At 49.5% G+C, this 26,328-nt stretch overlaps 1 protein-coding gene across 4 annotated transcripts in view; it reads right to left on the reverse strand.

Moving 5' to 3' along the window:
- The window catches only part of CUX1 (cut like homeobox 1), a 338,228-nt gene that overhangs the window by 70,919 nt on the left and 240,981 nt on the right, over positions 1-26,328 (reverse strand). For 3 of the 4 annotated variants that reach the window (XM_056865493.1, XM_056865491.1, XM_056865492.1), the window contains exons 17-20: positions 23,711-23,812; positions 20,671-21,500; positions 18,905-19,070; positions 15,762-15,818 (exon numbers count right to left, since the gene is read on the reverse strand). The exons of the other annotated variant lie outside the window; for it this stretch is intronic. In XM_056865493.1, the coding sequence (XP_056721471.1) occupies positions 15,762-15,818; positions 18,905-19,070; positions 20,671-21,500; positions 23,711-23,812 (1,155 nt within the window). The remainder of the gene's footprint in view (positions 1-15,761; positions 15,819-18,904; positions 19,071-20,670; positions 21,501-23,710; positions 23,813-26,328) is intronic. 4 annotated transcript variants of the gene reach the window in all.

Below are 26,328 nucleotides of genomic sequence, written 5' to 3' on the forward strand. Positions count from 1 at the left end.
CAAAACCCAGACACGATTTTCCTGGCGGATGGGTTTGATACGTGCCCCTTCCTCATTAAGTCTGGGGTGTGGGCTCGTGCCGGACCACATTCAAAAAGCGGGGCATAAATTAACACGGGAAGGGAAAAAAGGACCAATTGGAGATGGCAACTGGCTACTCCAAAAAAAGGAGCAGGAAGAACCCCCCTCCCAAATCAGGAACGGGAAAGTCACACATGAACATACATGAAGCTGCCCTATACTGAATCAGACCATGGGTTCATCCTGTCAGTATTGTCTACTCAGACTGGCAGTGGCTCTCTAGGGCAAGGGTGTCAAACTTAAGGCCCGCAGGTCTTATCCGGCCAGCGAGTCAGACACCCCTCCACTCTCGATCTGGGCTGGTGAGGCATGGCCCATCCCGTCCAAGTGGCATTTATGTCATATCCAGCCCTGGTAACAATCGAGGTGGACACCCCTGCTCTAGGGTCACAGGCAGAGGTCTTTCACATTACCTCCTACCTGATATCTTGCTAACTAGAGTCGCCAAGGATTGAACCTGGGACCTTCTGCATGCCAAGCAGATGCTCTTCCACCGAGCGACGGCCCCTCCCTTCCCTGCACCACACCTGGTCCTTCTAAAAGCCACCTAACTAGCAGCCGTTACTACATCCTGAGGTCAGCCGGTTAACTGTGTGAAGAAATGTTTCCTTTTGTCCATACATGTGTCCAACCACCCATGGTTTTCACTGAAAAGGAGTTTCTTGCTTCCCTTTCCTGCTTAGGGTTGCCAATAGATACTAGCTGGAGATCTCCTGCTGTTACAACTGATCTCCAGCTGACAGAGATCAGTTCCCCTGGAGAAAATGGCCGCTTTGGCAATTGGACTCTATGGCACTGAAGTCCCTCCCTAAACCCCGTCCTCCTCAGGCTCCACCCCCAAAACCTCCCAAAGGTGGCGAAGAGAGACCTGGCAACCCTATTCCTGCTGCAGCCCATTTGGCCCTCCCACCGTTTTATGCTGGGGGGAGGGCGGTAAAGGGAAGACCACTGGGGAAGGCACTGGCACACCACCCCGCAAACAAAGTCTGCCTTGGAAACGTCGGGATGTGACGTCACCCCATGGGTCAAGTAATGACCCGGTGCTTGCACAGGGGACCTTTACCTTTAACAGAAGGCATCGCTGCTCCCTCTTCCTCAAAAAGACATGCCAGTCCACTGGAAGAACTGAATGGCCAGATACAGGCCTGCTGCTTATCAATTTCATCGAGGGCCATCGGAGTTACACTATGGGAGAAGGGGAAGCTGGACACTTCCTTCACACTATGCACAATTTCCTACACCTCTGTCACGTCTCCCCAACCCTTTATGTATGTATCTATGTGCTGACAAGCCGCAACTGACTTATGGCGACCCCAGTGAGGAGGTGCAAGGCCAGAGAAGAAGAAGAAGGAGTTGGTTATTTTATATGCCGACTTTCTCTACCACTTAAGGAAGAATCAAACCAGCTTACAATCACCTTCCCTCCCCACAACAGAGACCCTGTGAGGTAGGTGGGGCTGAGAGAGTGTGACTAGCCCAAGGGTCACCCAGCTGGCTTCATGGGTCGGAGTGGGGAAACCAACCCGGTTCACCAGGTTAGCCTCCGTCTCTCATGTGGAGGAGCGGGGAACCAAACCCGGTTCTCCGAATCAGAGTCCACCGCTCCAAACAACTGCTCTTAACCACTACACCGCACCGGCTCCCCTGTGAGAGGCAGTGTTTGTTTACCACTACCTTCCTCCGCACAGCCTTCCTTGGTGGCCTCCCATCCAACCCTGCTTCGCTTCCCAGATCGGGCTATACAATGCCACCTTCCTCCCCTCCCCTCCCCTTAGACAACTTTTCCCTAAACAAAAGACTCAAAAACTCTTTAGCTTTTTCTCACGGGGAAGATGATCAAATTCCTTGATTATTCTGGTTGCCCTGTGCACCTGAACCGGACACAGCACTTCAAATGAGCCATGGATTTGGAGAGGGGACTGTGTATTTTTTGGCTGTGAACTCATGAACACACGAAGCTGCCTTATAGTGAATCAGACCCTTGGTCCATCAAAGTCAGCATTGTCTACTCAGACCGGCAGCGGCTCTCCAGGGTCTCAGGCAGAGAAAGATCTTTCACATCACCTATTTGCCTAGTCCCTTTAACTGGAGATGCCGGGTATTGAACCTGGGACCTTCTGCATACCAAGCAGATGCTCTACCACTGAGCCTCGGCCCCTCCCAGTGTGGATACATTCTGACTGACTGCAAGGGGGGGATTAACAAGACAGCCCTTCTATCCCTTTCCCTACTTTACATCCGCAGGCCTCCCCTAATGCACAGGAGTATCTGCATTTAAGCGTCAACTGTGAATGACGAGGTCACCTCCCAAAGGGGTGTGGCGCCCGGAGTCAGCATCCACACGGGGCTCCTCCCTCTTAGCGATCCTTCGAAGTCTGAGCATTTCCCAGACTCGGTGCACGGCTTCTTGTTCAGGCTGGCTTTTAACAACTGGATTAAGTAGGCGTGTCGGGTACATATCAGTGGCTCCAATCTTCTTAATTAGGTGACTTAGCTTCACTTTTTCTAATGTATTCTGTTTTTAAATTGCTGCTGCCCGACCCAACCCCAAGGGATGGGATGGGAAGGGGGAAGAAACAGTAATCAACAAGTGACAGATTTCACCAGGACTGGGGAAAGCCCATTTTACCATCCAATGAAAAGGCATTAAAGCATGGGCTTCCCATACCGAAGGTCTAGGGTTGCCAATCTCCAGGTTCTAGCTGGAGATCTCCTGCTATTACAACTGATCTCCAGCCGATGGAGATCAGTTCCCCTGGAGAAAATGGCTGCTTTGGCAATTGGACTCTATGGCATTGAAGCCCCTCCCCTCTCCAAACCCCACCCTCATCAGGCTCTGCCCTAAAAACCTTCCACTGGTGGCGAAGAGAGACCTGGCAACCCTACAAAAGTGCCTGGTTTGATCCCTGGCCTTTCCAGTTAAAGGACCTCAAGAACCTGGTGTGGGGAAAGAGCCATCAATGCTGGAAACCCTGGAAAGCCACCACCACCACCACCACCAGTAGTAGTAGTAGTAGCAGTAGTAGTAGAAGAAGAGAGTAGGTTTTTATACCCCGCTTTTCTCTTCCGTTAAGGAGCCTTAAAGCGGCTTACAATCACCTTCCCTTCCCCTCATCAGACACCCTGTGAAATAGGTGGGGCTGAGAGAGTCCGGAGAGAGCTGTGACTAGCCCAAGGTCACCCAGCTAGCTTCATGTGTAGGAGTGGGGAAACCAACCTGGTTCACCAGATCAGAGTCCACCACTCATGTGGAGGAGCAGGGAATCAAACCCGGTTCTCCAGATTAGAGTCCATCGCTTTTAACCACTATGCCACGCTGGCGATGCTGGGCTAGATAGACAAGTAGTCTGACCTAACGTAAAGCTACTTTATTTGACCATGCAGGGGAAGGGGACGTGGCTCAATGGCAGAATACCTGCTTTGGATGCAGAATATTCCAGGTGCAACCACCGGCGTCTCCAGTCAAAGCAGAGCCACTGCCAGCCAGAGAAAGGTAACACCAAGCTTAATAGTCTGACTCGGCATAAGGCAGAGTCACATGATGCTCTCTTCATCAGGAAGTCCCATTCAGATCACCACTACTCTCTCAGTGACTCGAGTCCACCACATATCCCCACGCCCAGCTCAGCAGTCCGGCATGCCTTCTGCACGCGGAGGGCCCCCTCGACATCTTCCGTTAAAGGATCTCAGGGCACAGGTGCTGGGAAAGAACCCGCTCTGCCCATCAGAACAGAAAATCCTGAGCTGGACTGATACGGCGCTGTAGAAGGGCAGCTTCAGACCCTGCCTTCACTTTGGCGGGACGGCTCGCACCTTATTGTCACATGAACACATGAAGCTGCCTTATACTGAATCAGACCCTTGGTCCATCAGTCAGTATTGTTTACTCTGACCGGCAGCAGCTCTCCAGGGTCTCAGGCAGAGGTCTTTCACATCACCTACTTGCCTAGCCCCTTTAACTGGAAATGCCGGGGATTGAACCTGGGACCCTTGGTCCATCAGTCAGTACTGTCTACTCTGACCAGCAGTGGCTCTCCAGGGTCTCAGGCGGAGGTCTTTCACATCACCTACTTGCCTAATCCCTTTAACTGGAGATGCTGGAGATTGAACCTGGGACCTTCTTGAGAGCCAGCATGGTGTAGTGGTTAAGAGCGGTGGTTTGGAGCGATAGAGTCTGATCTGGAGAACCGGGTTGGATTCCCCACTCCTCCACATGCGCGGCAGAGGCTAATCTGGTGAACTGGATTTTCCCCCCACTCCTACACACGAAGCCAGCTGGGTGACCTTGGGCCAGTCACACGCTCTCAGCCCCACCTACCTCACAGGGTGTCTGTGGTGGGGACTGGAAGGGAAGGTGATTGTAAGCCGGTTTGAGTCTCTCTTAAGTGGTAGAGAAAGTCAGCATATAAAAACCAACTCTTCTTCTGCATGCCAAGCAGATGTTCTACCACTGAGCCATAGCCCTTCCCCTACCGTCCAGCAACGCCGGCCGACAGACTGACCTGCCACTGAGGCTATCCGCACTCCTGGCTTGCGACACCAGATCCCATTTCCACGAGCCACCCCCGCGTCATAATAAAAGCCATTAAGGTACATTATTTTACACATCCTCCCATTTGCACCATCCTGCTTTCCTTAATTTGCGATTAAAAAAAAAAAAAAAGAAGCCGTCGAGAGAAGAGGGTACTTAAATGTAGGACAGTCAGTAAAAAGTAATTTATCATCTTCCCGCTTCGGTGGGCGCGCTATCAGCCAACTCATTTTCCGCATTCATCATGCAATCAGCCTATTATTTGCATATTAATCAGGCAGTGGTCCGTGAAAGAGCGGCAGCCCGGCCAAATGCTGCACTATCTCAGGAGGAAGACTCAGTAATTATCATACATCAGTGTTATGATGTGGTAATTGATTATAACATCTTTCGGTTGCCCTGGGGGACTCCCACTGCTAACCCAGCTCCGGGCCTGAATTTCTGCACAGATCCCCCCCCCCCCGACTCTCCGAGAATTCTCCCTTGTTCTCCTCTTACTCACTTCTCTCTTCCTTTCTCCCCCCCACCCCCCTTTCGACATTTGCGATTAGTGCATTTTTAAAGTTACCTTTCTCGTGTTAAATAATCGAGGGTCGGGAAAGTGGCAGGAAAGAAAAAATCAAACCTCCCAGAACAGGTGGCCGAGGAAGAGAAATCCAGTGGGAAGTTCCCCTGCGCAAAGTGAGCAGGGGCTGTGCTGGGGAATTTCCTAATGGATACTTTTGAGCCATGTTCGGCTACTAGGAGGAGGGAGAACATTGGGAACACTGAGAGCCAGCGTGGTGTAGTGGTTAAGAGCGGTGGTTTGGAGCGATGGAGTCTGATCTGGAGAACTGGGTTTGATTCCCTGCTCCTCCACATGAGCAGCGGAGGCTAATCTGGTGAACCGGGTTGGTTTCCCCGCTCCTCCACATGAAGCCAGCTGGGTGACTTTGGGCTAGTCACACTCTCTCAGCCCCACCCACCTCACAGGGCGTCTGTTGTGGGGAGGGGAAGGGAAGGTGATTGTAAGCTGGTTTGATTCTTCCTTAAGTTGTAGAGAAAGTTGGCATACAAAACCTTTATTGCGCGTTGCAGATGTTGAGTTTTTGAGCAAGTCTAGCAGCGCCATTTCCCCAACAGCATGTGTTCTTGTGACTCTGTGTCACATTTTGGTAATTCTCGCAATATTTCAAACTTTTACATTATTTTACATTACATTTTACAGTACATTTTAAAAAGACAGGATGCTTTTGCACACTTAATAGACTACAGTATAGTGTAAACTACAGTACAGTATTGCCCGGATCCCCCTTACAATGAACGATGCTCGAGCAGGAGTGGACTCCCCCCTGGGTTTGCATCCAGGACCTTTGGATCTGGCCCTCTTTTCTCTTTCCTTGGCTGCTGGGCTTCTGCTTGCATAAAAGTCCCTTGCTGCCACCACCCCTCGCCCACAAAACAAATTAAAAACACTGAAACCTCCAAAGATAGCAATTGCAAAGTTTTATACCAAAGGCAATTTTAGTTGCTTTATTTAGGTACCCACTGACAGGCTAATTCCGGCCCCTTTTGCAAAAGGTCAAAAAGAAACATCTGCCAGTTCAAATTGGCACTATTTTTAGGATCTGAGTTCCAAATGGGAAATTGGATTGGGGCGGGGGGACAGGGAGAGAAAAAGAATCCGGCATGGAACGCAAAACTAAAGTTATGCTGATACTGGATTAATGGTTTGCGATAGAGGAGAAGACAGGGAGAGAGAAAACAGGGGGAGGAGAGGTGAAATCCTCCGCTTATCTCCAACCACAAACAAGAAAGAAGTAATTTTACAACAAATGAGAAAGTCAGAGTGTTCCAGAAGGAACACAGCAAGAGAAAGGGGACAAAATGTCTTGAGTCCGGGGGGGCAGGGAAACCAAACGTAGTCAGATTATTAGAACGCGAGACTAAGGCAAGAAGGTGGCTCCATTTTCCTTCCTCAAACCCAGGCCCTCTCTTGTGCGTCTTATGCAAATTTGTTGCCAATTATGCCAACCAAGCACATTAATCATTGCATTATTTACCCATTACTTTGTGCCTGCCCCGGCAGCTGCCTGGAAACTCGTGTAAGAACATACGAAGCTGCCTCATATTGAATCAAACCGAGGGTTCGTCTCCTTCAGTACTGTCTGCTCTGTGGGTGGCTCTCCCAGGTCTCTAGCACGGAAGGGTCTTCCCCATAACCCGATAACCTGAGGTCCTTTAACTGGAGACGTCGGGGATTGAACGGGGTACCCTATGCGTGCAAAGCGGGGGCTCTGCTGGTGAGCCACTGCTTCCCCCCTTGCGACTGGGACATTTTTATTCATGCCAGGATTTGTTCCTGCTTTCTTCCAGGTAACAGGAAAGCTTGTCAGGGAGGGACGAAGCAAATGTCCTGGCTGTGACTTATCCCTGTTGACCCGAGCAAAGGAAGGTGGAAGGAGGCTGCTTTCCCCCAGACAATTAGGCAGAAGACTGTCTGCACTTTTCATCTTACATCTCTGGATCTATAAGGGCTACAGTTTATTATTATTTTTTAATGCAAGCAGGAAATCTGGGCCCAGTTTGGCATCAGGTGGCGTGCTTAAAATCCAAGGGAAGCTTGGTCAACCAGCCCGAAGGGACAAAAGGTAAAGAGAAAGATCTCATTATAGAGGTAAATCACTGGATGTCATGCAATGAAATGCCTTCATCCCAGAAAAGAGGAACCTATTGGGGACATCAGCACCTTTTCAGGCGAGCAGGAAGGAAGGCAAGGCCCAGACACAGGGGGGCCGCCTCAGGGAGAACCACCCCTCAGAGCCAGTTGAGATATTCAGCAGAATAAACAACTAGGGAGCTAGCGTGGCATAGTGGTTAAGAACGGCAGACTGTAATCTGGAGAACCAGGCTTGATTCCCGCTCCTCCACATGAGCAGCGGACTCTAACCTGGAGCACCAGGCTTGATTCCCCATTCCTCCACATGAGCGGTGGACTCTAACCCGGAGAACCCAGCTTGTTTTCCCACTCCTCCACATGAAGCCTGCTGGGTGACCTTGGGCCAGTCACAGTTCTCTCCGAACTCTCTTCACAAGGTGTGGGGAGGAGAAGGGAAGGCGATTGTAAGCAGCTTTGAGACTCCTTAAAGGTAGAGAAAAAACGGGGTATAAAAACAACTCTTCTTCTCCAGACTGGCAACACTTCCCAGGTTACCAGCAGAGCTCCCTGCATGACACAGACAGGCTGGCCTTCTTTTGAATAAGCTATTTCGTGGGTCTATGTGCAAGACAACTCTCTGCCAGAAGAGCCTTCAAGTACGTCTCTCTCTTTCTCTGTCTCTCTCCCAAACACACACACTGTCAGCCCAAACTGGTACAGTCCGTCTTTACAGCTCCTGAATCAGAATTTCTCAACCTTTTTACCCTTGAGGAACCCTTGAAATAATATTCATGTCTCAGGGAACCCCATACATAAGATTACATATGATTGGCCTATTCATCACTATTTCTCGAGGAAACCCTAGCGATTTCTCGCGGAACCCTGGTTGAGAAACGTGGTCCTGAATGGATACATTGGACCAAAGATGCCGAGAATGAGATAGCAGAATCCTGGACTGCATCTCAGCAGATTGCAAGTGGAGCCCTTTCTCTGCCCTCAACCCTGGAGAGCTGGTGCTGGTGGGCGTATACGATATCCAGCGAGACACTCTGACGCCCTTCAAGATACCTCCTTGGATAGGTTTCCTACCTGAGCACCTGCTTGGCACAGAGAACATCCCAGGCACAATCCTGGCAAGCTTCAGCTAAAGGATCTCGGGGAGTAGGTGATGGGAAAGGCCTTTTTCTGCCTAGCAGAGTTGCTGCCAGAGTTGCTGCCAGCTCGGTCTCGCACCTCCTCCGGTGCGAGACCGAGCTGAAGAAGAGCAAATATTTCTTAATTGTTTTATTACTTGCATGGGACGCCGCCGGGGCAGAGAACAGATCCCCCTGAGGAAGCTTGTGCGAAACGCGTAGGGGTACTTTATTTATTACGTTTTATTCCCTTGCACCAGTTGTTGCTTTTGTCTCCGTTTTGTTTTGGTGTGGCCCCCTTTCTTTTTGCAAACTACATATTAAAAACAACAACACATTTTGCACTTGCCATTTGGAACAAGTGTTTTGTAGCAGAAACTTTCTCGAAAAGCTTGCAGCGAGGAAATCATCCGGTCTGCTTTAGGGATTGCGATCTGTTTATTTTATACTCAAGTCCAAGACACAGCTCAGAGAGACCCGGTGCACAATCAAAGGCAATGAATGAGTGCCCCCCTCAGAAGTGACCCTTAGCCTGGCATGCCCCCCCCTTCTGCTTCTCTAACCCACCAAAGCCTCGCAGCTTCTTCAACAAGACAGGCTCCTGAAAGCGCCCCGAAGCTGCCATGACACTGTGCCAGTTCCCTTGCCAGCCTCCAGAGAGCTGCCACCTGGCTCTCATTCTCGACTTGCTCGAGCAGCTGTCAGTTAAGTGCAGAATGCCTGGTGGTTCTTCCCAGTTGCTGACCTCCATGCTGATCCCTTGCCTCCTCTCCTCCCGAAAACCAGAAATCTCCAGCCGTTAAAACCCCAGCTCCAAGCTCCCATACTTCTTGCAAAGTCTTTGCGACCCCCCACCCCGAAGTCATCTGCAAATCAAACTTGATGGGAAAGCATCCAGAGCGGTTACCGACGCCGGGAATGAAAAGAGACGTGAAGAGTGGAAATTGAGAGCTGGCAAGGTGCTGACCACTCAAAAACCACCATGGTGCGAGAGGGATAGCTGACTTGCAACACAAGCCACTTCCATAAGAACATAAGAAAAGCCCAGCTGGATCAGACCAAGGCCCATCATGTCCAGCAGTCTGTTCACACAGTGGCCAACCAGGTGCCTCTAGGAAGCCCCCAAACAAGACGACTGCAGCAGCACCATCCTGCCTGCGTTCCACAGCACCTAATATAATAGGCACGCTCCTTTGATCCTGGAGAGAATAGGTATGCATCATGACTAGTATCCATTTTAACTAGTAGCCATGAATACCCCTTTCCTCCATTAACATGTCCACTCCTCTCTTAAAGCCTTCCAAGTTGGCAGCCATCACCACATTTTGGGGCAGGGAGTTCCACAATTTAACTATGCGTTGTGTGAAAAAATACTTCCTTTTATCTGTTTTGAATCTCTCACCCTCCAGCTTCAGCAGATGACCCCGTGTTCTAGTATTATGGGAGAGGGAGAAAAATTTCTCCCTGTCACTCTCTCCAAACCATGCATAATTTTATAGACCTCTATCATGTATCCCCTCAGCCGCCTTCTTTCCAAGCTAAACAGCCCTAAGCGGTTTAACCGCTCCTCATAGGGCAGTTGCTCTAGTCCCCTAATCATTTTGGTTGCTCTTTTCTGCACCTTCTCAAGCTGTGTAATATCCTTTTTCAGGTGTAGTGACCAGAACGGTACACAGTACTTCAAGTGTGGTCTCACCATAGATTTGTGCAAGGGCAGTATGATATCAGCAGTTTTATTCTCAATTCCTTGTCTAATTATGGCCAGCATGGAATTTGCCTTTTTTTCCCCAGCAGCCGCACACTGGGTTGACATCTTCATCGAGCTATCCACTACCACCCCAAGATCCCTTTCTTGGTCTGTCGCTGTCAGCACAGATCCCATCAGTGTATATGTGAAGTTGGGATTTTTTGCCCCAATATCCCTCACTTTATACTTGCCCAAGAGCAGGGAGCGATGAGAAAGGGAAAGTAGCTAGATTTCTGAGAGCAATGCTTCCAGCCCATTTGCACCGAGATCTATAGCCTGCCCCGTGCAAACTTGGGGCCAAAAGGCCATTTCCCCCGTAGCAGAATTAACCATGGGTTGATCTCTCCACTCCACTGTGCCTGGGGTTGAGGCCAGGCTCAACCAAGTGAATCTATGAAGATGCTGTATCATGGCTCAGACAAAGGATCCCTCTAGATCCGTCTTGTCTACTAAGAGTAGCAGTGGCTCTCCAGGGTCAGGAGAGGTCTTTCCCCAACACTTGGTACCTGAAATCCTAGCCTCATACTTTTATCCTGCAGAAGAAGACGAAGAAGAAGAAGAATTGGTTTTTATACCCCGCTTTTCTCAAAGAGAAAAAGAGGAGTCTCAAAGCGGCTTCCAATTGCCTTCCCTTCCCCTCCTCATAACAGCCACCATGTGAGGTAGGTGGGGCTGAGAGAGTTCTAAGAGAATTGTGACTGGCCCATGATCACCCAGCAGGGTTCATGTGGAGGAGTGGGGAATCCAAACTGGTTCTCCAGATTAGAGTCCGCCGCTCTTAACCACTACACCACACTGGCTCGATGGATGTGTACCACACACTCCTGATACTGTAGCTCACCCCAGACTGACTAGGGTTAGAAGGACACCTATTCTTTATCTGTGTTTTATCTGTGTTTCTCTACCTTTAATGAGTCTCAAAGTGGCTTACAATCACCTTCCTGTTCCCTCCCCACAACAGACACCTTGTGAGGCAGGTGGGGCTGAAAGCGTTCAGAGAGAACTGTGACTAGCCCAAGGCCACTCAGCAGGCTTGATGTGTTGGAGTGGGAAAACAAACCCAGTTGTCCAAATTAGAGTCCACCGCTCTTAACCACTACACCACGCTGCCTCTCAGGTCAGTCCTACTCCCGCCCCCTTTTTGACATCACAGCAAGGCGGGTTAGGCCAAGAGGGTGTGACTACCCCAAGGCCATCCAGTGAGTTCATGGCAGAGTGGGATTTGAACTCCACGTCATCATCTGCTCAACCCAAGTCTCCCAGCTCCCAGTCTTACACCCTGACCGCTGCACCACACTGCCTCTGGGTCCTACTATAAGCAAAGCAGGAGCTCTACCATCGACCTGTGGCCTCTTCCTTAACACCTCCTCTTAGACACCTCTCCCCATTTTCCTAGCTCCACAATCCTTCCATCCCTTGAAGTCCCCCTCCAGGATTTCCGCAGCCCCATCGCTGGCAGCCAATAGTCCTCCTGCCCACCCCATCCCCCTGTGACCTCACAGCAGCTCGTCCAATCACCGCACGGGCTTCAAACACCCCTCGCCCCAATGCCTCAGTCCGTTGCAATAAAAGGCTCGATTATAATTCCGACAAAAGAAATCTTTTAAATTTGGTCCCCCAATGAAACCCCCTCCCCTTCATCCCATGACAGTTACTCGCACTTAAGCGGTGTGAAGCTTAGAATGATGAATGATACCCAGGAAGGAAGGAATAGAAGTGAGACGTTCAAAGGCCTCCTGGGATCACCCACAGCTGTACCCGCAAATGAGCAGTTTTGAGTTAGAGGATGCGGGAGAGAGCGTGCAACATAGAATCTGCCACAGAACCGGCCCTCGCATCACAGAATGGTAGCAGACATGAATGCGCAAGCGTCGTGACTAGGTTGCTGCATTTGTAGTGCCACCGGCCCCCTGGAAGCCCCACGATGCTGTGGAGAGGGGAAGGGAAGTGCAAAATCTAGAGGGTCGAAACGGCAGCTCTCTAAAGCTATCCTGGTCCATTTTTTAATCTCATGTTTTTCATCAGGATCTCAGGGCAGTGCATGCCCTTCTGTGAGGAGGAAGAAGAAGAGTTGGGTTTTTTTTTTTTTTGCCGTCTTTCTCCACCTCTTAAGGAATTATCAAACCGCCTTACAATCACCTTCCCCTCCCCATAACAGACACCCTGGGAGGTAGATGGGGCTGAGAGAGCTGCGACTAGCCCAAGGTCACCCAGCTGGCTTCATGTGGAGGAGCAGGGAAACCAACCCGGTTCGCCAGATCAGCCTCCGCCGCTCAAGTGGAGGAGTGGGGGGATCAAACCCGGTTCCCCACCGCTCCAAACCACCGCTCTTAACCACTACACCATGCTGGCTGTCTAGGCTGAGAAAGAGAGCGTGGCTGGCACAAGGTCACTGTGTGGGCCACACGGCTGACAATGGTTTGAATCTCCTTGGGCCCAAGTCGGCCCCTCAGATTGCTGCTCCATTCGACCTCTCTCATATTATGCAAACACACAAACACATTGGGTGAAAGTCTATCCCAAAGTTGAGGCAAATTAAAAATAGGTTTTCAAAGACGAATTGTGTGTAACTGTCACACAAACCCACACACACCTGACCCAATTTCAGCAATCAATAATGTACATAAGTAGATAGCAAAAATTCATGAGGGGAAGTACACAAAAATCCAGATTCCCACCCCCCCCCTTAAAATTACTCCCTTGTGACTGGATCAACGCATTCGACACGTACATTTTAAGAAAGACAGGATTCACCCAAGGGCATTCGAGTATTGAGGTGGAAAGATAAGCGTGCAGAAGATGGGAGCAGGAGCCTGCCAATTCCCTTCTCTGATCAAAAAAGATATAATTGCATGTTTTGAACAAGTCTGACAGAAAATACACAAGTGTTTCCTTGACTGTTCAGGCTGCTTTGTGCGGGACATCTCAGCCCTCCAGCAACAATGCCTCTCGCTGTCCTAGTGTGACATTTGGAGAGTCCCGGCTCAGCTGTGCACACTCTCTCTTTCTGTCTCTCTCTCGTGAGGACTGGAGATACAGAATAAAAACTGAACTGGACTCCAGCATTGGCTAGTGGCTGATATTCTTGGAAAACTGTGCGCCAGCATGAAAGCCAAATGCCTCTGAAGAAGAAGAGTTGGTTTTTATATGCCGACTTTCTCCACCACTTAAGGAAGAATCAAACCGGCTTACCATCACCTTCCCTCCCCCTCCCCAAAACAGGCACCCTGTGAGGTAGGTGGGGCTGAGAGAGTTCAGAGAGAACTGTGACTAGCCCAAGGTCACCCAGCTGGCTAGTCTGGGTGACCTTGTGCTAGTCACATTCTCTCAGTCCCACCTACCTCCCAGGGTGTCTGTTGTGGGGAGGGGAAGGGAAGGTGATTGTAAGCCGGTTTGAGTCTCCCTTAAGTGGTAGAGAAAGTCGACATATAAAAACTAACTCTTCTTCTTCTTCATGTGTAGGAGTGGGGAAACCAACCCGTTTCAGCAGAATAGCGTCCGCCACTCATGTGTAGGAGTGGAGAATCAAACCCAGATCTCCAGATTAGAGTCCACTGCTCCAAACCACCACTCTTAACCACTTCACCACGCTGGCTCTCTGTGAGCAGTAGAGTGGTAAAGTCGGCCCTGTTGGGGTGCCTTTGCCCATTTTAGAGAGCTCCTAGTCGGACAGCAGCTCCTTTTGTTTCTGGAAGGTTCCAGCGTTCAACTTGGAGCCCTCAAAAGCTTGCAGGGGCCCAGATGGGGCCTTCAGACCACAAAACGTGTCCACCTTTGTGCTTAACAGAAAACAGAATATAAGCGAACAACATTCGTTCAGGCCCCGTGAGGATTTTGATGAGGGCTGCCAGCCAAGCCCTGGCTACTGGTGGGAGAATCAGGTTGGGGGGTCACACAGAACACATTGTCAGCGCCATATCAATGCCACGGTGTAAATTCTGTCACGAACCTGGAAATAACGTCACTGTGTCAAGGTGATGTTCTAGCATTCACCTGAAATTATGGTTTTACTGCTCGCTCAGCTCCCCTGGACCCCTGCGGCCGCTCTGTGGAGCAGCGGGAACAAAATGGAGAAGCGGGGGGATTAATTAGAATCCCACCAACACTGCAATGTCAGTTCTGGCACAAACCTGGAAGTGATGTCACCGTGTCAAGGTGACACTCTAGGATTCCCCTGAAATGCCGTTTTGGTGATGCTGATCCCATGAAGCAGCAGCAGGAGCCTGAGGGTGCAGAGTGGGAGGTCTCCCAAAGAGTGAAACCTGGCACACACACACACCATCAAAACTACGTGCCCTGTCCTTGGCTGAATCGTGCACATCTGGCTCGAGTAGGAAGAATTCCAAAATGCATTAAGACAGCGGTTCCCAAACTTTTTGAGTCATGGAGAAATTTTCAGAAGAGGAATTCGTCACGGAGCACTAATTTTCACCAAGCACCCATATACGAAACCAAATGACAGTATTATTTTTCTTTCTAATCTCTTCACGGAGCACTAGATGATTCGCGGAGCACTAAGTGCTTCGTGGAGCACAGTTTGGGAACCGCTGCACTAAGAGATGCAGCATCACCCCAAGTTTGCTTTCCTGCTGCCTCAGTATCTTCTGTCCTCAGCGCTTCCCAGCTAACACACACTTCTGCCTTTGGGTCAATCCTTAATCAATGGAAGCCTCTGGAGAAAGTCTATTGTAAAGTTCGGACCAGGTTTCAAACAAGAGTTGGAAAAGGAAAATGATCAAGAACGGGAGGGGACAGGGAATGAGAAGAAGAAGAAGAGTTGGTTTTCATATGCCGACTTTCTCCACCACTTAAGGAAGAATCAAACCGGCTTACAATCACCTTCCCTTCCCCTCCCCACAACAGACACCCTGAGAGGTAGGTGAGGCTGAGAGAGTGTGACTAGCCCAAGGTCACCCACCTGGCTTCGTGTGGAGGAGTGGGGAAATAAATCCCGTTCACCAGATTAGCCTCTGCTGCTCATGGGGAGGAATGAGGAATCAAACCTGGTTCTCCGGATCAGATTCCACTGCTCCAAACCACCGCTCTTAACCACTACACCACACTGGTGAGACAATACACAGCGCTGGAAAAGTACTCCATAATACAAGCTCTGACTCTTCAGCTACCAAACAACAAAACGCTTTTCAGTTTTGTTACACTGTCAAGTGTCCAAAGCTCTTCGCGCACACTGCCCGTCCTTATAATAAACCTCTTAAGTAGGTCAGCATTACTAGGCCTGTGTTGCAGTTTGGGATGGGGAGGGAGATACTGACGGAGGCCAGAGCAGGGCCGGGCATTGCCTGGTTCACGGCTGGTTCTCTTCACCACAGCACCGTGGCTCTCCAAGAGAATCATAGAGCTTTCCTGAAAAATCGGAATTGTGCCGCAACTCTGAATTCTACAGGACACCTTCGTGATCCCCAGGGGCTACGCAGCGATCAGAAAGCGTTAAGGAATCATACCCGCTAAACGCACAAAGGCGCACCCCTGTATCCAGGAATCGTGAAGGTGCTCCTCCAAGACACAAGGCGAGAAAGGAGGCCAGCCCACCTGCTTCCCCCCCCCCGCCAAACAAAAGCAGAAATGGCAGACAGCAAAAGCAAAAGAGTCAGTAAGAAACCAGCCGATTACCTGAGCTTGCACATCCCTGCTGAAGGGAATCTTGTAGCGACGACGCAGAAGGAAGGACTGGAGAAAGAAAAGGAGGGCTATCAGGCAGAGGCACCAGAAGCACACAGCCTACTTCTTGCCGACACCACCGCGGCCAGCTTCAACGTCAAGGGTCAAAGTCGGCTTAAAGCTGCCTTATGAAGCATCGCAAGCGAGAAAAACTAAACCGGCAATTCTCCGGGATGCAGATTCTGTGGCCTGGTTCAGGGGATACCTTACCTGTTCCTTTGCATGGCAAGGGAAACGCAAGTTTTCATCTTCTCGCTACGTCCGCCATGCGTGCCTGCCCACCCTTCCCCCAGCACCCTTGAGTAATTCATGTAAGGGTATCACGCCAGAACATGGGCACACAAACATAAAACTCCATGTGTGGGCCCAAAACGCACGGCTGATCCCAAAAATCCTGGAATGGACTGCATGATTTTGGCCTGTGAGTGTTCCTCCCTATTCTAATGAAATGCCCGTGTGCGGACGGTCAGCTGGATCTGACAAGGGCAGAGAGGGCGCTTCCGGTGGGCAAGATGGAAAGGCACTACCCCACTTCCGGCTCTTTGCAGGGAGAGGGTAAAGGGGACACTGCCATCCAAACTGGGGGTATGCCTGGCCAGGGATCGAGATCGCACCTGTCCTACTTCAGGGGCGTGCCCCCAACTCTTTAATGGGCAACCATCAGACTCACTGGAATCCACATTCATGGGTCCTGTGGCAACATAACGCCCAGCCCATGTCCAAGCAGGAAAGGCACACCCAGTGGATGGACACGATCCCAATCCCCAACACGTGCAGGCCTTACATAGCTGGGCAGCCTCCTGTTTTAAATTGTCACCAGAGAGCTACTTTCTGATCCTGCAGTTCAAAATCTGTGTTGGCGCATGTGTCAAGCATGTGGAGTTGACGTTCACCAAGAAGCGTGGAAGATTCTGCAAACATCTGGTGCCTGTGAAACCCCCCCCCCCACACACGCCGAACCTCTGGATGCGAACAGCTACCTAATGGTGCTTGTCAACATTCACTGGTGTAACTCCACGATTTCAGGCTTTTATAGACGCACAAATGCCCAAAGTCCATTATAACACCATTTTATAATGTGCTTTTAGTCTGAAACCTGTTATTTTAAGCTGCTCAATTCGTTGTCTTTATGCTCCGGCTGAAAACTGCTACTTTAAGCTTCTCATTACATGTTTTCATGCTCCGGCTGGTTGTTTTTTTTAATTCTGGGTTTTGTTAATAACTTTTAACATTTTATGTTGTTATTATGTTTTATTTTGTAAGCTACTTCAGGTAGGTGGCATAATTTTTTTCTAAATAAAGCCATGGAATGGTGGACATTTCCTTGCGATAGTCATATCCTGGCCTTTTCGCTGTCACACTTTCAAGATTTCGAAGTGCTTCTTGTGCATTATTTCACTGTAATATTTAAAATAGGACAATACTTTAATCCCTTCCGAGTGGATTCGTGGCAGGAAGAGGCAAGACTCGAACCAGTTTTAAAGTTTCTGGGCAGGATATAAATTTTTAGTGTTCATCAAGGAGAATTTTAAATTGTAAATTTGTTTATGGGTTTATAAAGGTAAAGGTCCCCTGTGCAAACACCGGGTCATTCCTGACCCATGGGGTTACGTCACATCCCGACATTTACTAGGCAGGCTTTTGTTTGCAGGGTGGTTTGCCAGTGCCTTCCCCAGTCATCTTCCCTTAACCCCCAGCAAGCTGGGGACTCATTTTACCGACCGGATGGAAGACTGAGTCAACCTTGAGCCGGCTACCTGAAACTGACTTCCGTCGGGATCAAACTCAGGTTGTGAGCAGAGCTTGGACTGCAGTACTGCAGCTTACCACTCTGCACCACGGGGCTCTTTTAGGTTTATAGGTTATGTTTATCCTGCAGTTTGTGTTTGGTATATACCATGTTTGTTGGCAGTCGCTACATGAGTTTGGTTGTATACTGATCTTATTCCTTTTGTTTATTCCCTGTACTTGTTTTTGTGCTGGCCGTGGACCGTAATAAAGTTTTAATGTAATGAAAGACTCGAACCAAGACCGTCCGGATCTGTAGCTTAGCCTCTTTGCCATCGGCTAGACTAGCTCAAGTTCTCTTCAGAACTATCTGATCTTAGGCAAGTCATTGCTAAACCTCTTAAATCTCAAGGTTTGTACACACAATTTCATCTCCACTTAATGAGATCTAAAGCCAGAAATGAAAACCACCACCAATTGTAGGGAGCCAGAGTACTATAAATCTACTTGGGATGCATCCCCTGTTGGCGCTTTGTGACAGGTTCTTCCCAAGGCATCTTCAGTTACGCATGCAAAGCAGACTTCGAATCACCTGAATTAGTCTGGCCATTTGAGTCTGCATAAGCTTCACACTGTTCCAATGAGCAAGGGGCAAAATCTGAAAATGGGAAGAAAGGATTCTGGATTTCTAGAGTTTAACCTTCAACTCCAAAGCTCTGGCTGATCTGTTTCAGCCTACATAGGTTGCTCTGGTTGCTTGCCCTCAGTCTGGAGACAAATAAGTCAATGGAACAGAAAAGAGGGAGGGAAGGTTCAACCCAAGAGCTCACTGCAAGCTGTCAGGACCTGAAGAATTGCCAGCACTGAATAACCCCACTAGGGAGAGAGGCCTCTGCTTTGGGCCTGTGTGTCAAGGTGTAAGTGTTTTGTTTGTGTGCAAAGCGGGGGCAGCTTTCGTGTTTCTTGGAATCTCTCTACATTTCCTTTGCGCTACATTTTGAAAACTCTCGGCTTCTAGAGGAAGGGCGCTTCCTGCCCCCCCCGCGACATGTCAAGGAAGAAGAGTGTTCAATCCCACACTAGCAACAGGCAGCAACACAGGGAAAGGATTTGGTTTTGCTCTTGTCCCGGCCTCCATGGTGTACATGCTTGGGTGCATCTTGCCCCTGCAAGAGATTGTCCTTGCTACCCATGATGCTTCGATCCCTGACCACCTCTGGATACCAAAGGGCGGGGGTGGGGGGGATTCTCATATCTGCAAAAAGATTTCAGGAAAACCTATTCTTCAACCAAAAGGGTTCAACAAGCTAATATTGGAAGCTTCCAACATGAAAAAAGGGTGGCTGAGGGCCAACCCATTCATTTACCTTGGCCTTGAGGTTGCCCTTGGGTCGGCAGGACTCCCTGGCCCAGCTCCCCGTTCAGCCAGAGCTGCATGCGGATGAACGGCTCGCGGCCTTTCTGCGTCAACTTGCTCCATGGCTTTGGCCGGGACAGCATGTCGCTGACGCTCCCCTGGGAGAGACCCAGCACCTGAAGGGGAAGGAAACACAGAGGGGACAACATTCAGCACGGTGATGGGTTAGAGCAGGTGAGGCCAACGGGCAGTCCGCGGACCCGCACTGGACTCTATCCACTAGGATTTCCCCTGGCCCCCTCCAAGCACCAGGTCAGCGGGGCAAGGAGGGTGCGTCACCATCTTGTAGACACAAGCTGTCTCAAATCATACATGCACCAACACAAGCTGTCTCATTTTTCAAGAGGGGAACCGGCAAGGTAAGTTTAAACAGAAGAGTGCCCATTGGGTGCCCATTGATGCGTTGCCCAACTCTCCGGGTGCCCGCCAATCCCAGCCCCGTCTCCGGTCACCAAACTGGCAAGAGGTTCTTCTTGTCTTACAATTCTTCCTTCTCAACAACTTCTTGAGGTGGGGCTAGGGAGGCAGGGCTGACACAGAATCTCTTCCTTATACAATATGGACAAGGAGAATCCATACCCTTCCTCGGGCTCAAGAAGTTGGCTGGTTTCTGTTTTAAATGATATTTATTTATTTAGATTTATAACGTGCCCGCAATCCCCAGCTGATGCCAGGCTCAGGGCAGCTAGCATTTCAATATCAAATACAATAAAATACTATAAAATCACAGTATAAAAACACTTCTAACATCCCTAAAACATCAATAAATTACAAACAAGTGGAGCTCACATAAGAGGTCATTATAGGCCTGGAAAGGCAGTCAGAGCTCCCACATGATGTCAGGTTAGGGTTGCCAACCTCCAGGCACTGAGAACAACCATAGCTTGCTGCTACTCTTTGGAGTATCCTTTGGGGAACCAGTGAAGTAGTCTGATGGTGTACTAGATAAAAATTACTTGGAAACATAACTTTGAATGAATTTGGGGCTGAAGAAAAGACCTTGAAATGGCCGTCCCCCATCTACTCCCAATATATGAACTTTTGGGATTGTTTGAATGTGTACCTCTTGGACCATTTAAAGACATATTGGCTACAAATATATACCAAGAAAATTGCATTATTCTGTTGCACAGAGACTGCATCAAACATGTATTGTATATATTTGTGATGTGTTAGTGTTTATGTATTCCACTTTTGTATGTTATTGTCATTTAAGCACAATATAAGAACTTTGTTACCTTTGTACACTTTATCTCCAGTGCTGTTTTCCTAACCTCCAGGAACTAGCTGGAGATCTCCTAATATTAGAACTGATCTCCAGCTGATAGAGATGGGTTTACCTGGAGATAATGGCTGCTTTGGCAATTGGACTCTATAGCATTGAAGTCCCTCCCCTCCCCAAACCCCGCCCTCCTCAGGCTCTGCCCCAAAAACCTCCCGCCAGTGGTGAAGAGGGACCTGGCAACCCTATGACAGGTTCCCAACATTAGTTGGAACAACTACCACTAATAGTTACTAGTAATTATTTGCAAGAAGACAATGAATAAATTTAGGGCTCCTCTGCCTGATTGCCTGGAAACCAGGCCAGTGGCTATTTACATGCATGCACAAGGGCGTGAGAGCCAGCGTGGTTAAGAGCCACAGACTCTAATCTGGAGAACAGGGTTCGATTCCCCACCACAAAAAAGGGAAAACAGAACTCAGGCGAATCCTTACCTTTTCCCCAAATATCCTTTGGCAGATGCCGTTCTTTGCTAGCTTCTCTTTGACCTGACGGGTTAGCTCTATCGTATCCACTTCCTGGTACATATAAATCTCATACTGCTCAGGGGTGAGTGGAGGAACGGAAGGTTTAGATGGCTTTGACAAAGGGACGATGGGGGAGGAAGGGAGGGGGCTGTTTTGGGGCGTCTCGCTGCGACTGGCCCCCGTCACACTCAGTTCGGAGCTCTGGGAATAGGGGGATTCCGCGTTCGGCCACTCCTTCCAGTAGTCTGAAGAGGAGGGCCCTTGGAGCTGCTGGCTACGATCTGACCGAGACTGGTTGCTGGACTTCTCCTTCCCGCTGGGGGCCTCCTCCACTTTGGGGTCCTCGGGAGGGACTGCATTTCTCCTCTCCGGCTGCACAGTGTTCCACCAGTGGTCCTTCCACACCCCGCTGCGCCCCAGTTCGTTTTTAACGTGTCTCAGCACGCCTTGCGTCGAATCGGAGATCCCGTGGAGGTCGAGAACGGGGGCCTCTTGGGACTCCTTCTTCAGTCCAGAGGGGTTCTGCAGGGAGGAGATACCAGAATCCACTGACGATGAATGCTTCTTCAGGGACATGGCCAGGGGAGAATAACTGGAGACCGAAGACATGGCAGAGGCGGAGATCAGTTTCGGGGACAGGATGGATATTTCCGCTTGGGACAAGGAGGTTGCTTTTAAGGCCGGTTCAAGGGCAGCCTGCTGTGCTTCCATTTCACGTCGGGCTTGCTGCAGGATGGAGCGAATGGCATCATCAGAACCACCGCTGCTGGAGGAAGAAGGGGGCTGAGCAGGCTCAGCTGGGGTGGGGGAACAAGGCCAGATGGTATTAGAGTTACTACATCAATGTCAGCTCAATGTCAAACTACAGATACTGACCTCAAGTACAGAAAAGAAATGTACTGGTAACCCTTCCCATAATCCTCTTGGAAGGCGTTACCTTGGATACGCACAAAACAGCCACTGTGCCATTTAACAAAGTCCCTCGTACAGCACTGAGTTTTACCAGGTGGCATGGAAGTTTGCTAGAACCTTTCCACCGATCTCCAAAAAACCTAAGAATTACTGCTACATTCGAGTCCAGTAGCACCTTAGAGACCAACAAGATTTAAAGGGTATAAGCTTTCGAGACTCGAAGCTCCCTTTGTCAGATACAAGTCGGTGAAAGGAGCTTTGACTCTCGAAATCTTATAGCCCAAACATTCTGTAGGTCTCTAAGGTGCTGCTGGACTCGAATCTAGATGTTCTACTGCAGACCAACAAAGCTACCCTCTGAAACGAAAAATTTCTGGCGAAGGTCAACACGCGGGTTGAGTTCCGAACTGTTTACCATGACTGCAATTACCGACACTGTGCGCCACATCGAAAAGTCTCAGGAGAACCCAATTCTGTCTGTTTCAACGACTGGGTCATTCATGAAGTGGGGGCACGCCATGAAAAGTAGGAAGAGGACAGCCAAGCTGTGTGTGTGTGTGTGTGTGTGTGTGTGTGTGTGTGATGGATGAAAAGTGAGGGCATCCCAATAATTCATGCAGGAAATGCCAGCACATTAGCTGGTGAGCATATGCACCCACTTTCTCGGGTTTGGATACACCCAACAATCACAACTCCCCCCCCCCCCAATTTACTTAACTTTTGTCTGTTTTATTCCATCCTCCCTGTTTGCTGTGCCCATATCCTGGTGGTTTTCTATTCCCACTCCTTTCTCTCTGTTCCCAGATCTCCTTCAATCATTCCCCCAGGCATTCTAACTTCTGTTATCAGTTACAAATCTCAAATAATACATGAGCCAACACAAGCTGTCTGTGTCCATATTGAGGATGATACCCCCCCCCCCAAAAAAAACCCCCCGATGAGGACTAGTTTGGAAAAGTGTAAAAAGGTTTCTTGCATAACTACACATATATTGGTCTTATACCAGTTTAATTGCTATAATTGCTTTAATTGCCCCCCCTGCCCAACCTGTAGTCTCACGAGGGCGCAGGATTTGGTTAGAGGCACTCCTTCAATCAACCTTGAATTTATTTCAGCGTGAGCTCTCATGAGTCAGAGCTCACTTTTGACTGGATTTTGTCAAATGCTCTTTGCAACACGCCCCCCCCCCCCCGCCACTGTGGCTGGGTATGTCACCATGCCTATAGATTAATGCTTTTATGCACCTGAGGAAGTGAGCACTGACTCATGACAGCTCATGCAGTAATACGCGTTCATTCGTCTTGAGGGTGCTAGCCACCTCCTGTGTAATGTAACCACAATGCCAGGCTCCCTAAAGGGCTCTTGGATATGCTTTGCACCACCCAGGATCCCTGAGAAGAGCTGTGGGAAGGCGAGAGGGAGGGAGTGGGTGAGGGAGATAAATGACTGGGAAATTTCCCACGCCCAAATAGAATCATAGAATCATGGAAGGGTCTCCAGGGTCATCTAGCCCAACCCCCTGCACTATGAAAGAAATTCATAACTCCCTCCCCTTCACACCCCTAATGACCCCTGCTCCATGCCCAGAAGATGGCAAAAAAAACCAAAAAAAAACCCCACACCAAACCCTCCAGGACCTCTGGCCAAACCAGCCTGGAGGAAAATTGCTTCCTGACCCCAAAGTGGCAATCGGCATTACCCTGGGCATGTCAGAAAGCACTGACACAACCCTTCCTGCCCTCCCTCCCCTTCTCCAGTTCCCTAGAAACACTCCGGAGCTTGAGCAGGCCAATTTCCCCATTTCCTTTCGTTTCCCCCCTTTAACTGACTCTCTGCACTCAACGTTCGAATGCCTCCTGGAGCATACTCAGCCCTGTTCAATCTAATTTTGAGATCCCTGTACTTCCACTTAATTTCCAAAGTCATTTGTTTTTCTGCATACCTGGAGAGTGTCTTGAGGTCACAGAAACATCTTCTTTGCTGGTGGGTTTCCTGGTGTTGGACATAGCGGGCGGGGGGAAGGGGACGGAGCGCAGTTATGTAGATTATCCCACTATCCTACCATTAAAAGGCAAGCGTGGTCAGGAGTTCCTACCTGTTTTCTGCACTTGAAGCTCCCTTTTTGCTTGCTCTAGGATGGATTTGATAGCGTCATCGGAGCCTGCCTCCGCGGTTCGAATTCTGGTGGTGATGTTGCCTGAGAAAAGCGACGGATTAACGACTGTTAAAACAACCATCCGAGGAGAGGGTTTTCGTATCAACCAAACCCAATCAAAATCAGTATCCACGGCCACATTTTGCGCTCCTATGAAGATACAAATCTGCCTTATACTCACCTCAAAATGGCCTGAAATTTCATGGTTTTTGTTCTGAGTTTCGTACTTTAAAATTCAGTTATTCGAGCTTTCTATGCCCTGCCCTCCCACATTCTTTTGATGGCTTTTATTTGTTAATCTGTGCATTTTTAAAAATAATGAACGCCGTCTTACAGGGTGGCTTTTTAAAACAAAGGTTTAAAACAAAAGGCAGGGTACAAATTTAACATATTGAATCAGATTATCTTGGGCTCCAAGATTATACGGTCTCCTCTGACTGGCAACAGCTCTCAAAGGCCTTACCCCCTGCTACCCAACATCTTTTTATCAGGGTCTTTCTATGTGGAAAGCACATGCTGCATCACTAAGACAAGGTAATACAGTGGTTGGATTGGGACTGGGGAGACATGGGTTCAAATCCCCCCTCTGGCCTGAAGTTCACTGGTGGCCCTTCGGCCAGGCATGAGCTCATAGCCTAATCTGCCTCACAGGATTGTTCTGAGGAATAAAATGGAAGAGGGGAGAACCTCCTTGAAGGATAGTCAACTACAAAGCCACTTAAACTCTGTTTGCCTCTGAGATGAGAGGACGTTTTGCTGGCACTGGAATCTTATCACGAAGGCCGAAAACAATTTTCACTCAGCAACAGCGAGAGAGGCACAAGTGGTAGGCTGATTTCTTTCCCACTTAAGAATAAAGAAAATCAAGTACCAAATACTATTCCAAATATAGCCCAGTATTCATTGCAGGTGAGAATCTCTAAGAGGAAACACTGGTCATAGGGGCGAGGGTGGGGGGGGGGGAGAACCATTTGTTAGAGTTATCCCACTAACACTCGGAGCTGCCTACGTGATTAAATACAATTTTTTAAATGTTCCGCCTTCAGTAAGATGAAGCGTAATTCTCATTATAAAAACAAAAGTACTACACTCCTAACAATTTGGAGGGCTATTTCATTCACCGCCCTTCAGTGTAATGCTTCTCACGGGGCTGCTTTTAAAAGACACAGGAGTGCGCGAGCACACACACAACTATGAATTGCGCTGGAAGATGTAAAGCGTAACGAACGCCAGTTGACAGCGGAGATGTCTATGATTTGGGCTGTGTCCCCACCCCACCCCATTCTTCTAGGAGCCACCATTAGAGATGGGACGCAGGAAGTCATTTATTCGTACCACGGCCTGGCCCAAGACATTCTGGAGCCTGTGGCGGAAAACCCAAACAGCATTTTTCTCCCATTCATTTTACACATGCGGGGGGATCCTTTGTGAAGTTCTCTGGAGCAACTCTTGTGCAATTCAGCGAGGCTTATGCGGAAACGCTTCCGGGTAGATTGTGCGGTAATGGGCCCGGATCCCACAGTAAATTTCTGCTAATGGAAGAGGGTGTGTGTGTTATTTTTCACCCGACTCCTCCCTCCCGCTGCAGATTACCAATGTGCCCCTCATGCGGTTGAGGGTCTCCTGTCCCCCAGGGAAGGGACGAGGCAGTTGTGCTTCATAGAAACGCCTTCCCTTAGCGCAGATACAGCGCAGGATCCAGGCCTCCATCTTCCCACCCTTCTGCCTTTCACGGCACCCACTGGCCTCGCCTTGCCTTCTGGTGGGGTTGCTTTTGCTTTGCATCCCACCAAAAGATGCCCCTAGACCATTCATCAAGTGGGGATTTCTTTATTTACTTATACCCTGGCTTGTCTCTCCAATAAGGACCCAAAGCGGCTCGTTTCATTCTCCTCACCTCTATTTTATCCTCCTAACAACATCCCTGTGAGGGAGGTTAGGCTGAGAGAGAATGACTGGCCCAAGACCACCCAATAAGCTTACGCAGCAGAGCTGGGGCTTGAACCTGGGTCTCCCAGATCCTTGTCTGAAACCACCCCCCTTTTTTTGCTATCCAGTTGCAGTCGACTTATGGCGACCCCTTTTGGGGTTTTCATGGCAAGAGACTAACAGATGTGGTTTGCCAGTGCCTTCCTCTGCACAGCAACCCTGGTATTCCTTGGTGATCTCCCATCCATATACTAACCAGGGCTGACCCTGCTTAGCTTCTGAGATCTGACGAGATCAGGCTAGCCTGGGGCTATCCAGGCCAGGGCCCAACACCCATGCAACTACATTTAAACGTGGACTGTGGACTGGATTGCACCCTGCTGCCCTCAAGTCCGCTCTTGCCTGACCCTGGATGCAAAGGCGGAGCAGCTCTTGATCGCATGCAAGAACCTCAAAACATCTGTGGCCTGATTATCCCCGATGATGTCATCCGCTGTCGGCCCCCGCTCCAGACACAAGTGGGGATCTCATCCTTAAGCTGGAGCACCGTTTGTGTCCGGGTGAAGCGGGAGGGGAGCAGGATGACTCTGGGCAATTGTGCCCAGCAGTGCCTCTCAGCCAGGTGCCTC

This window comes from Euleptes europaea, chromosome 19 (genome assembly GCF_029931775.1).
Source record: "Euleptes europaea isolate rEulEur1 chromosome 19, rEulEur1.hap1, whole genome shotgun sequence".
NCBI lineage: Eukaryota > Metazoa > Chordata > Lepidosauria > Squamata > Sphaerodactylidae > Euleptes > Euleptes europaea.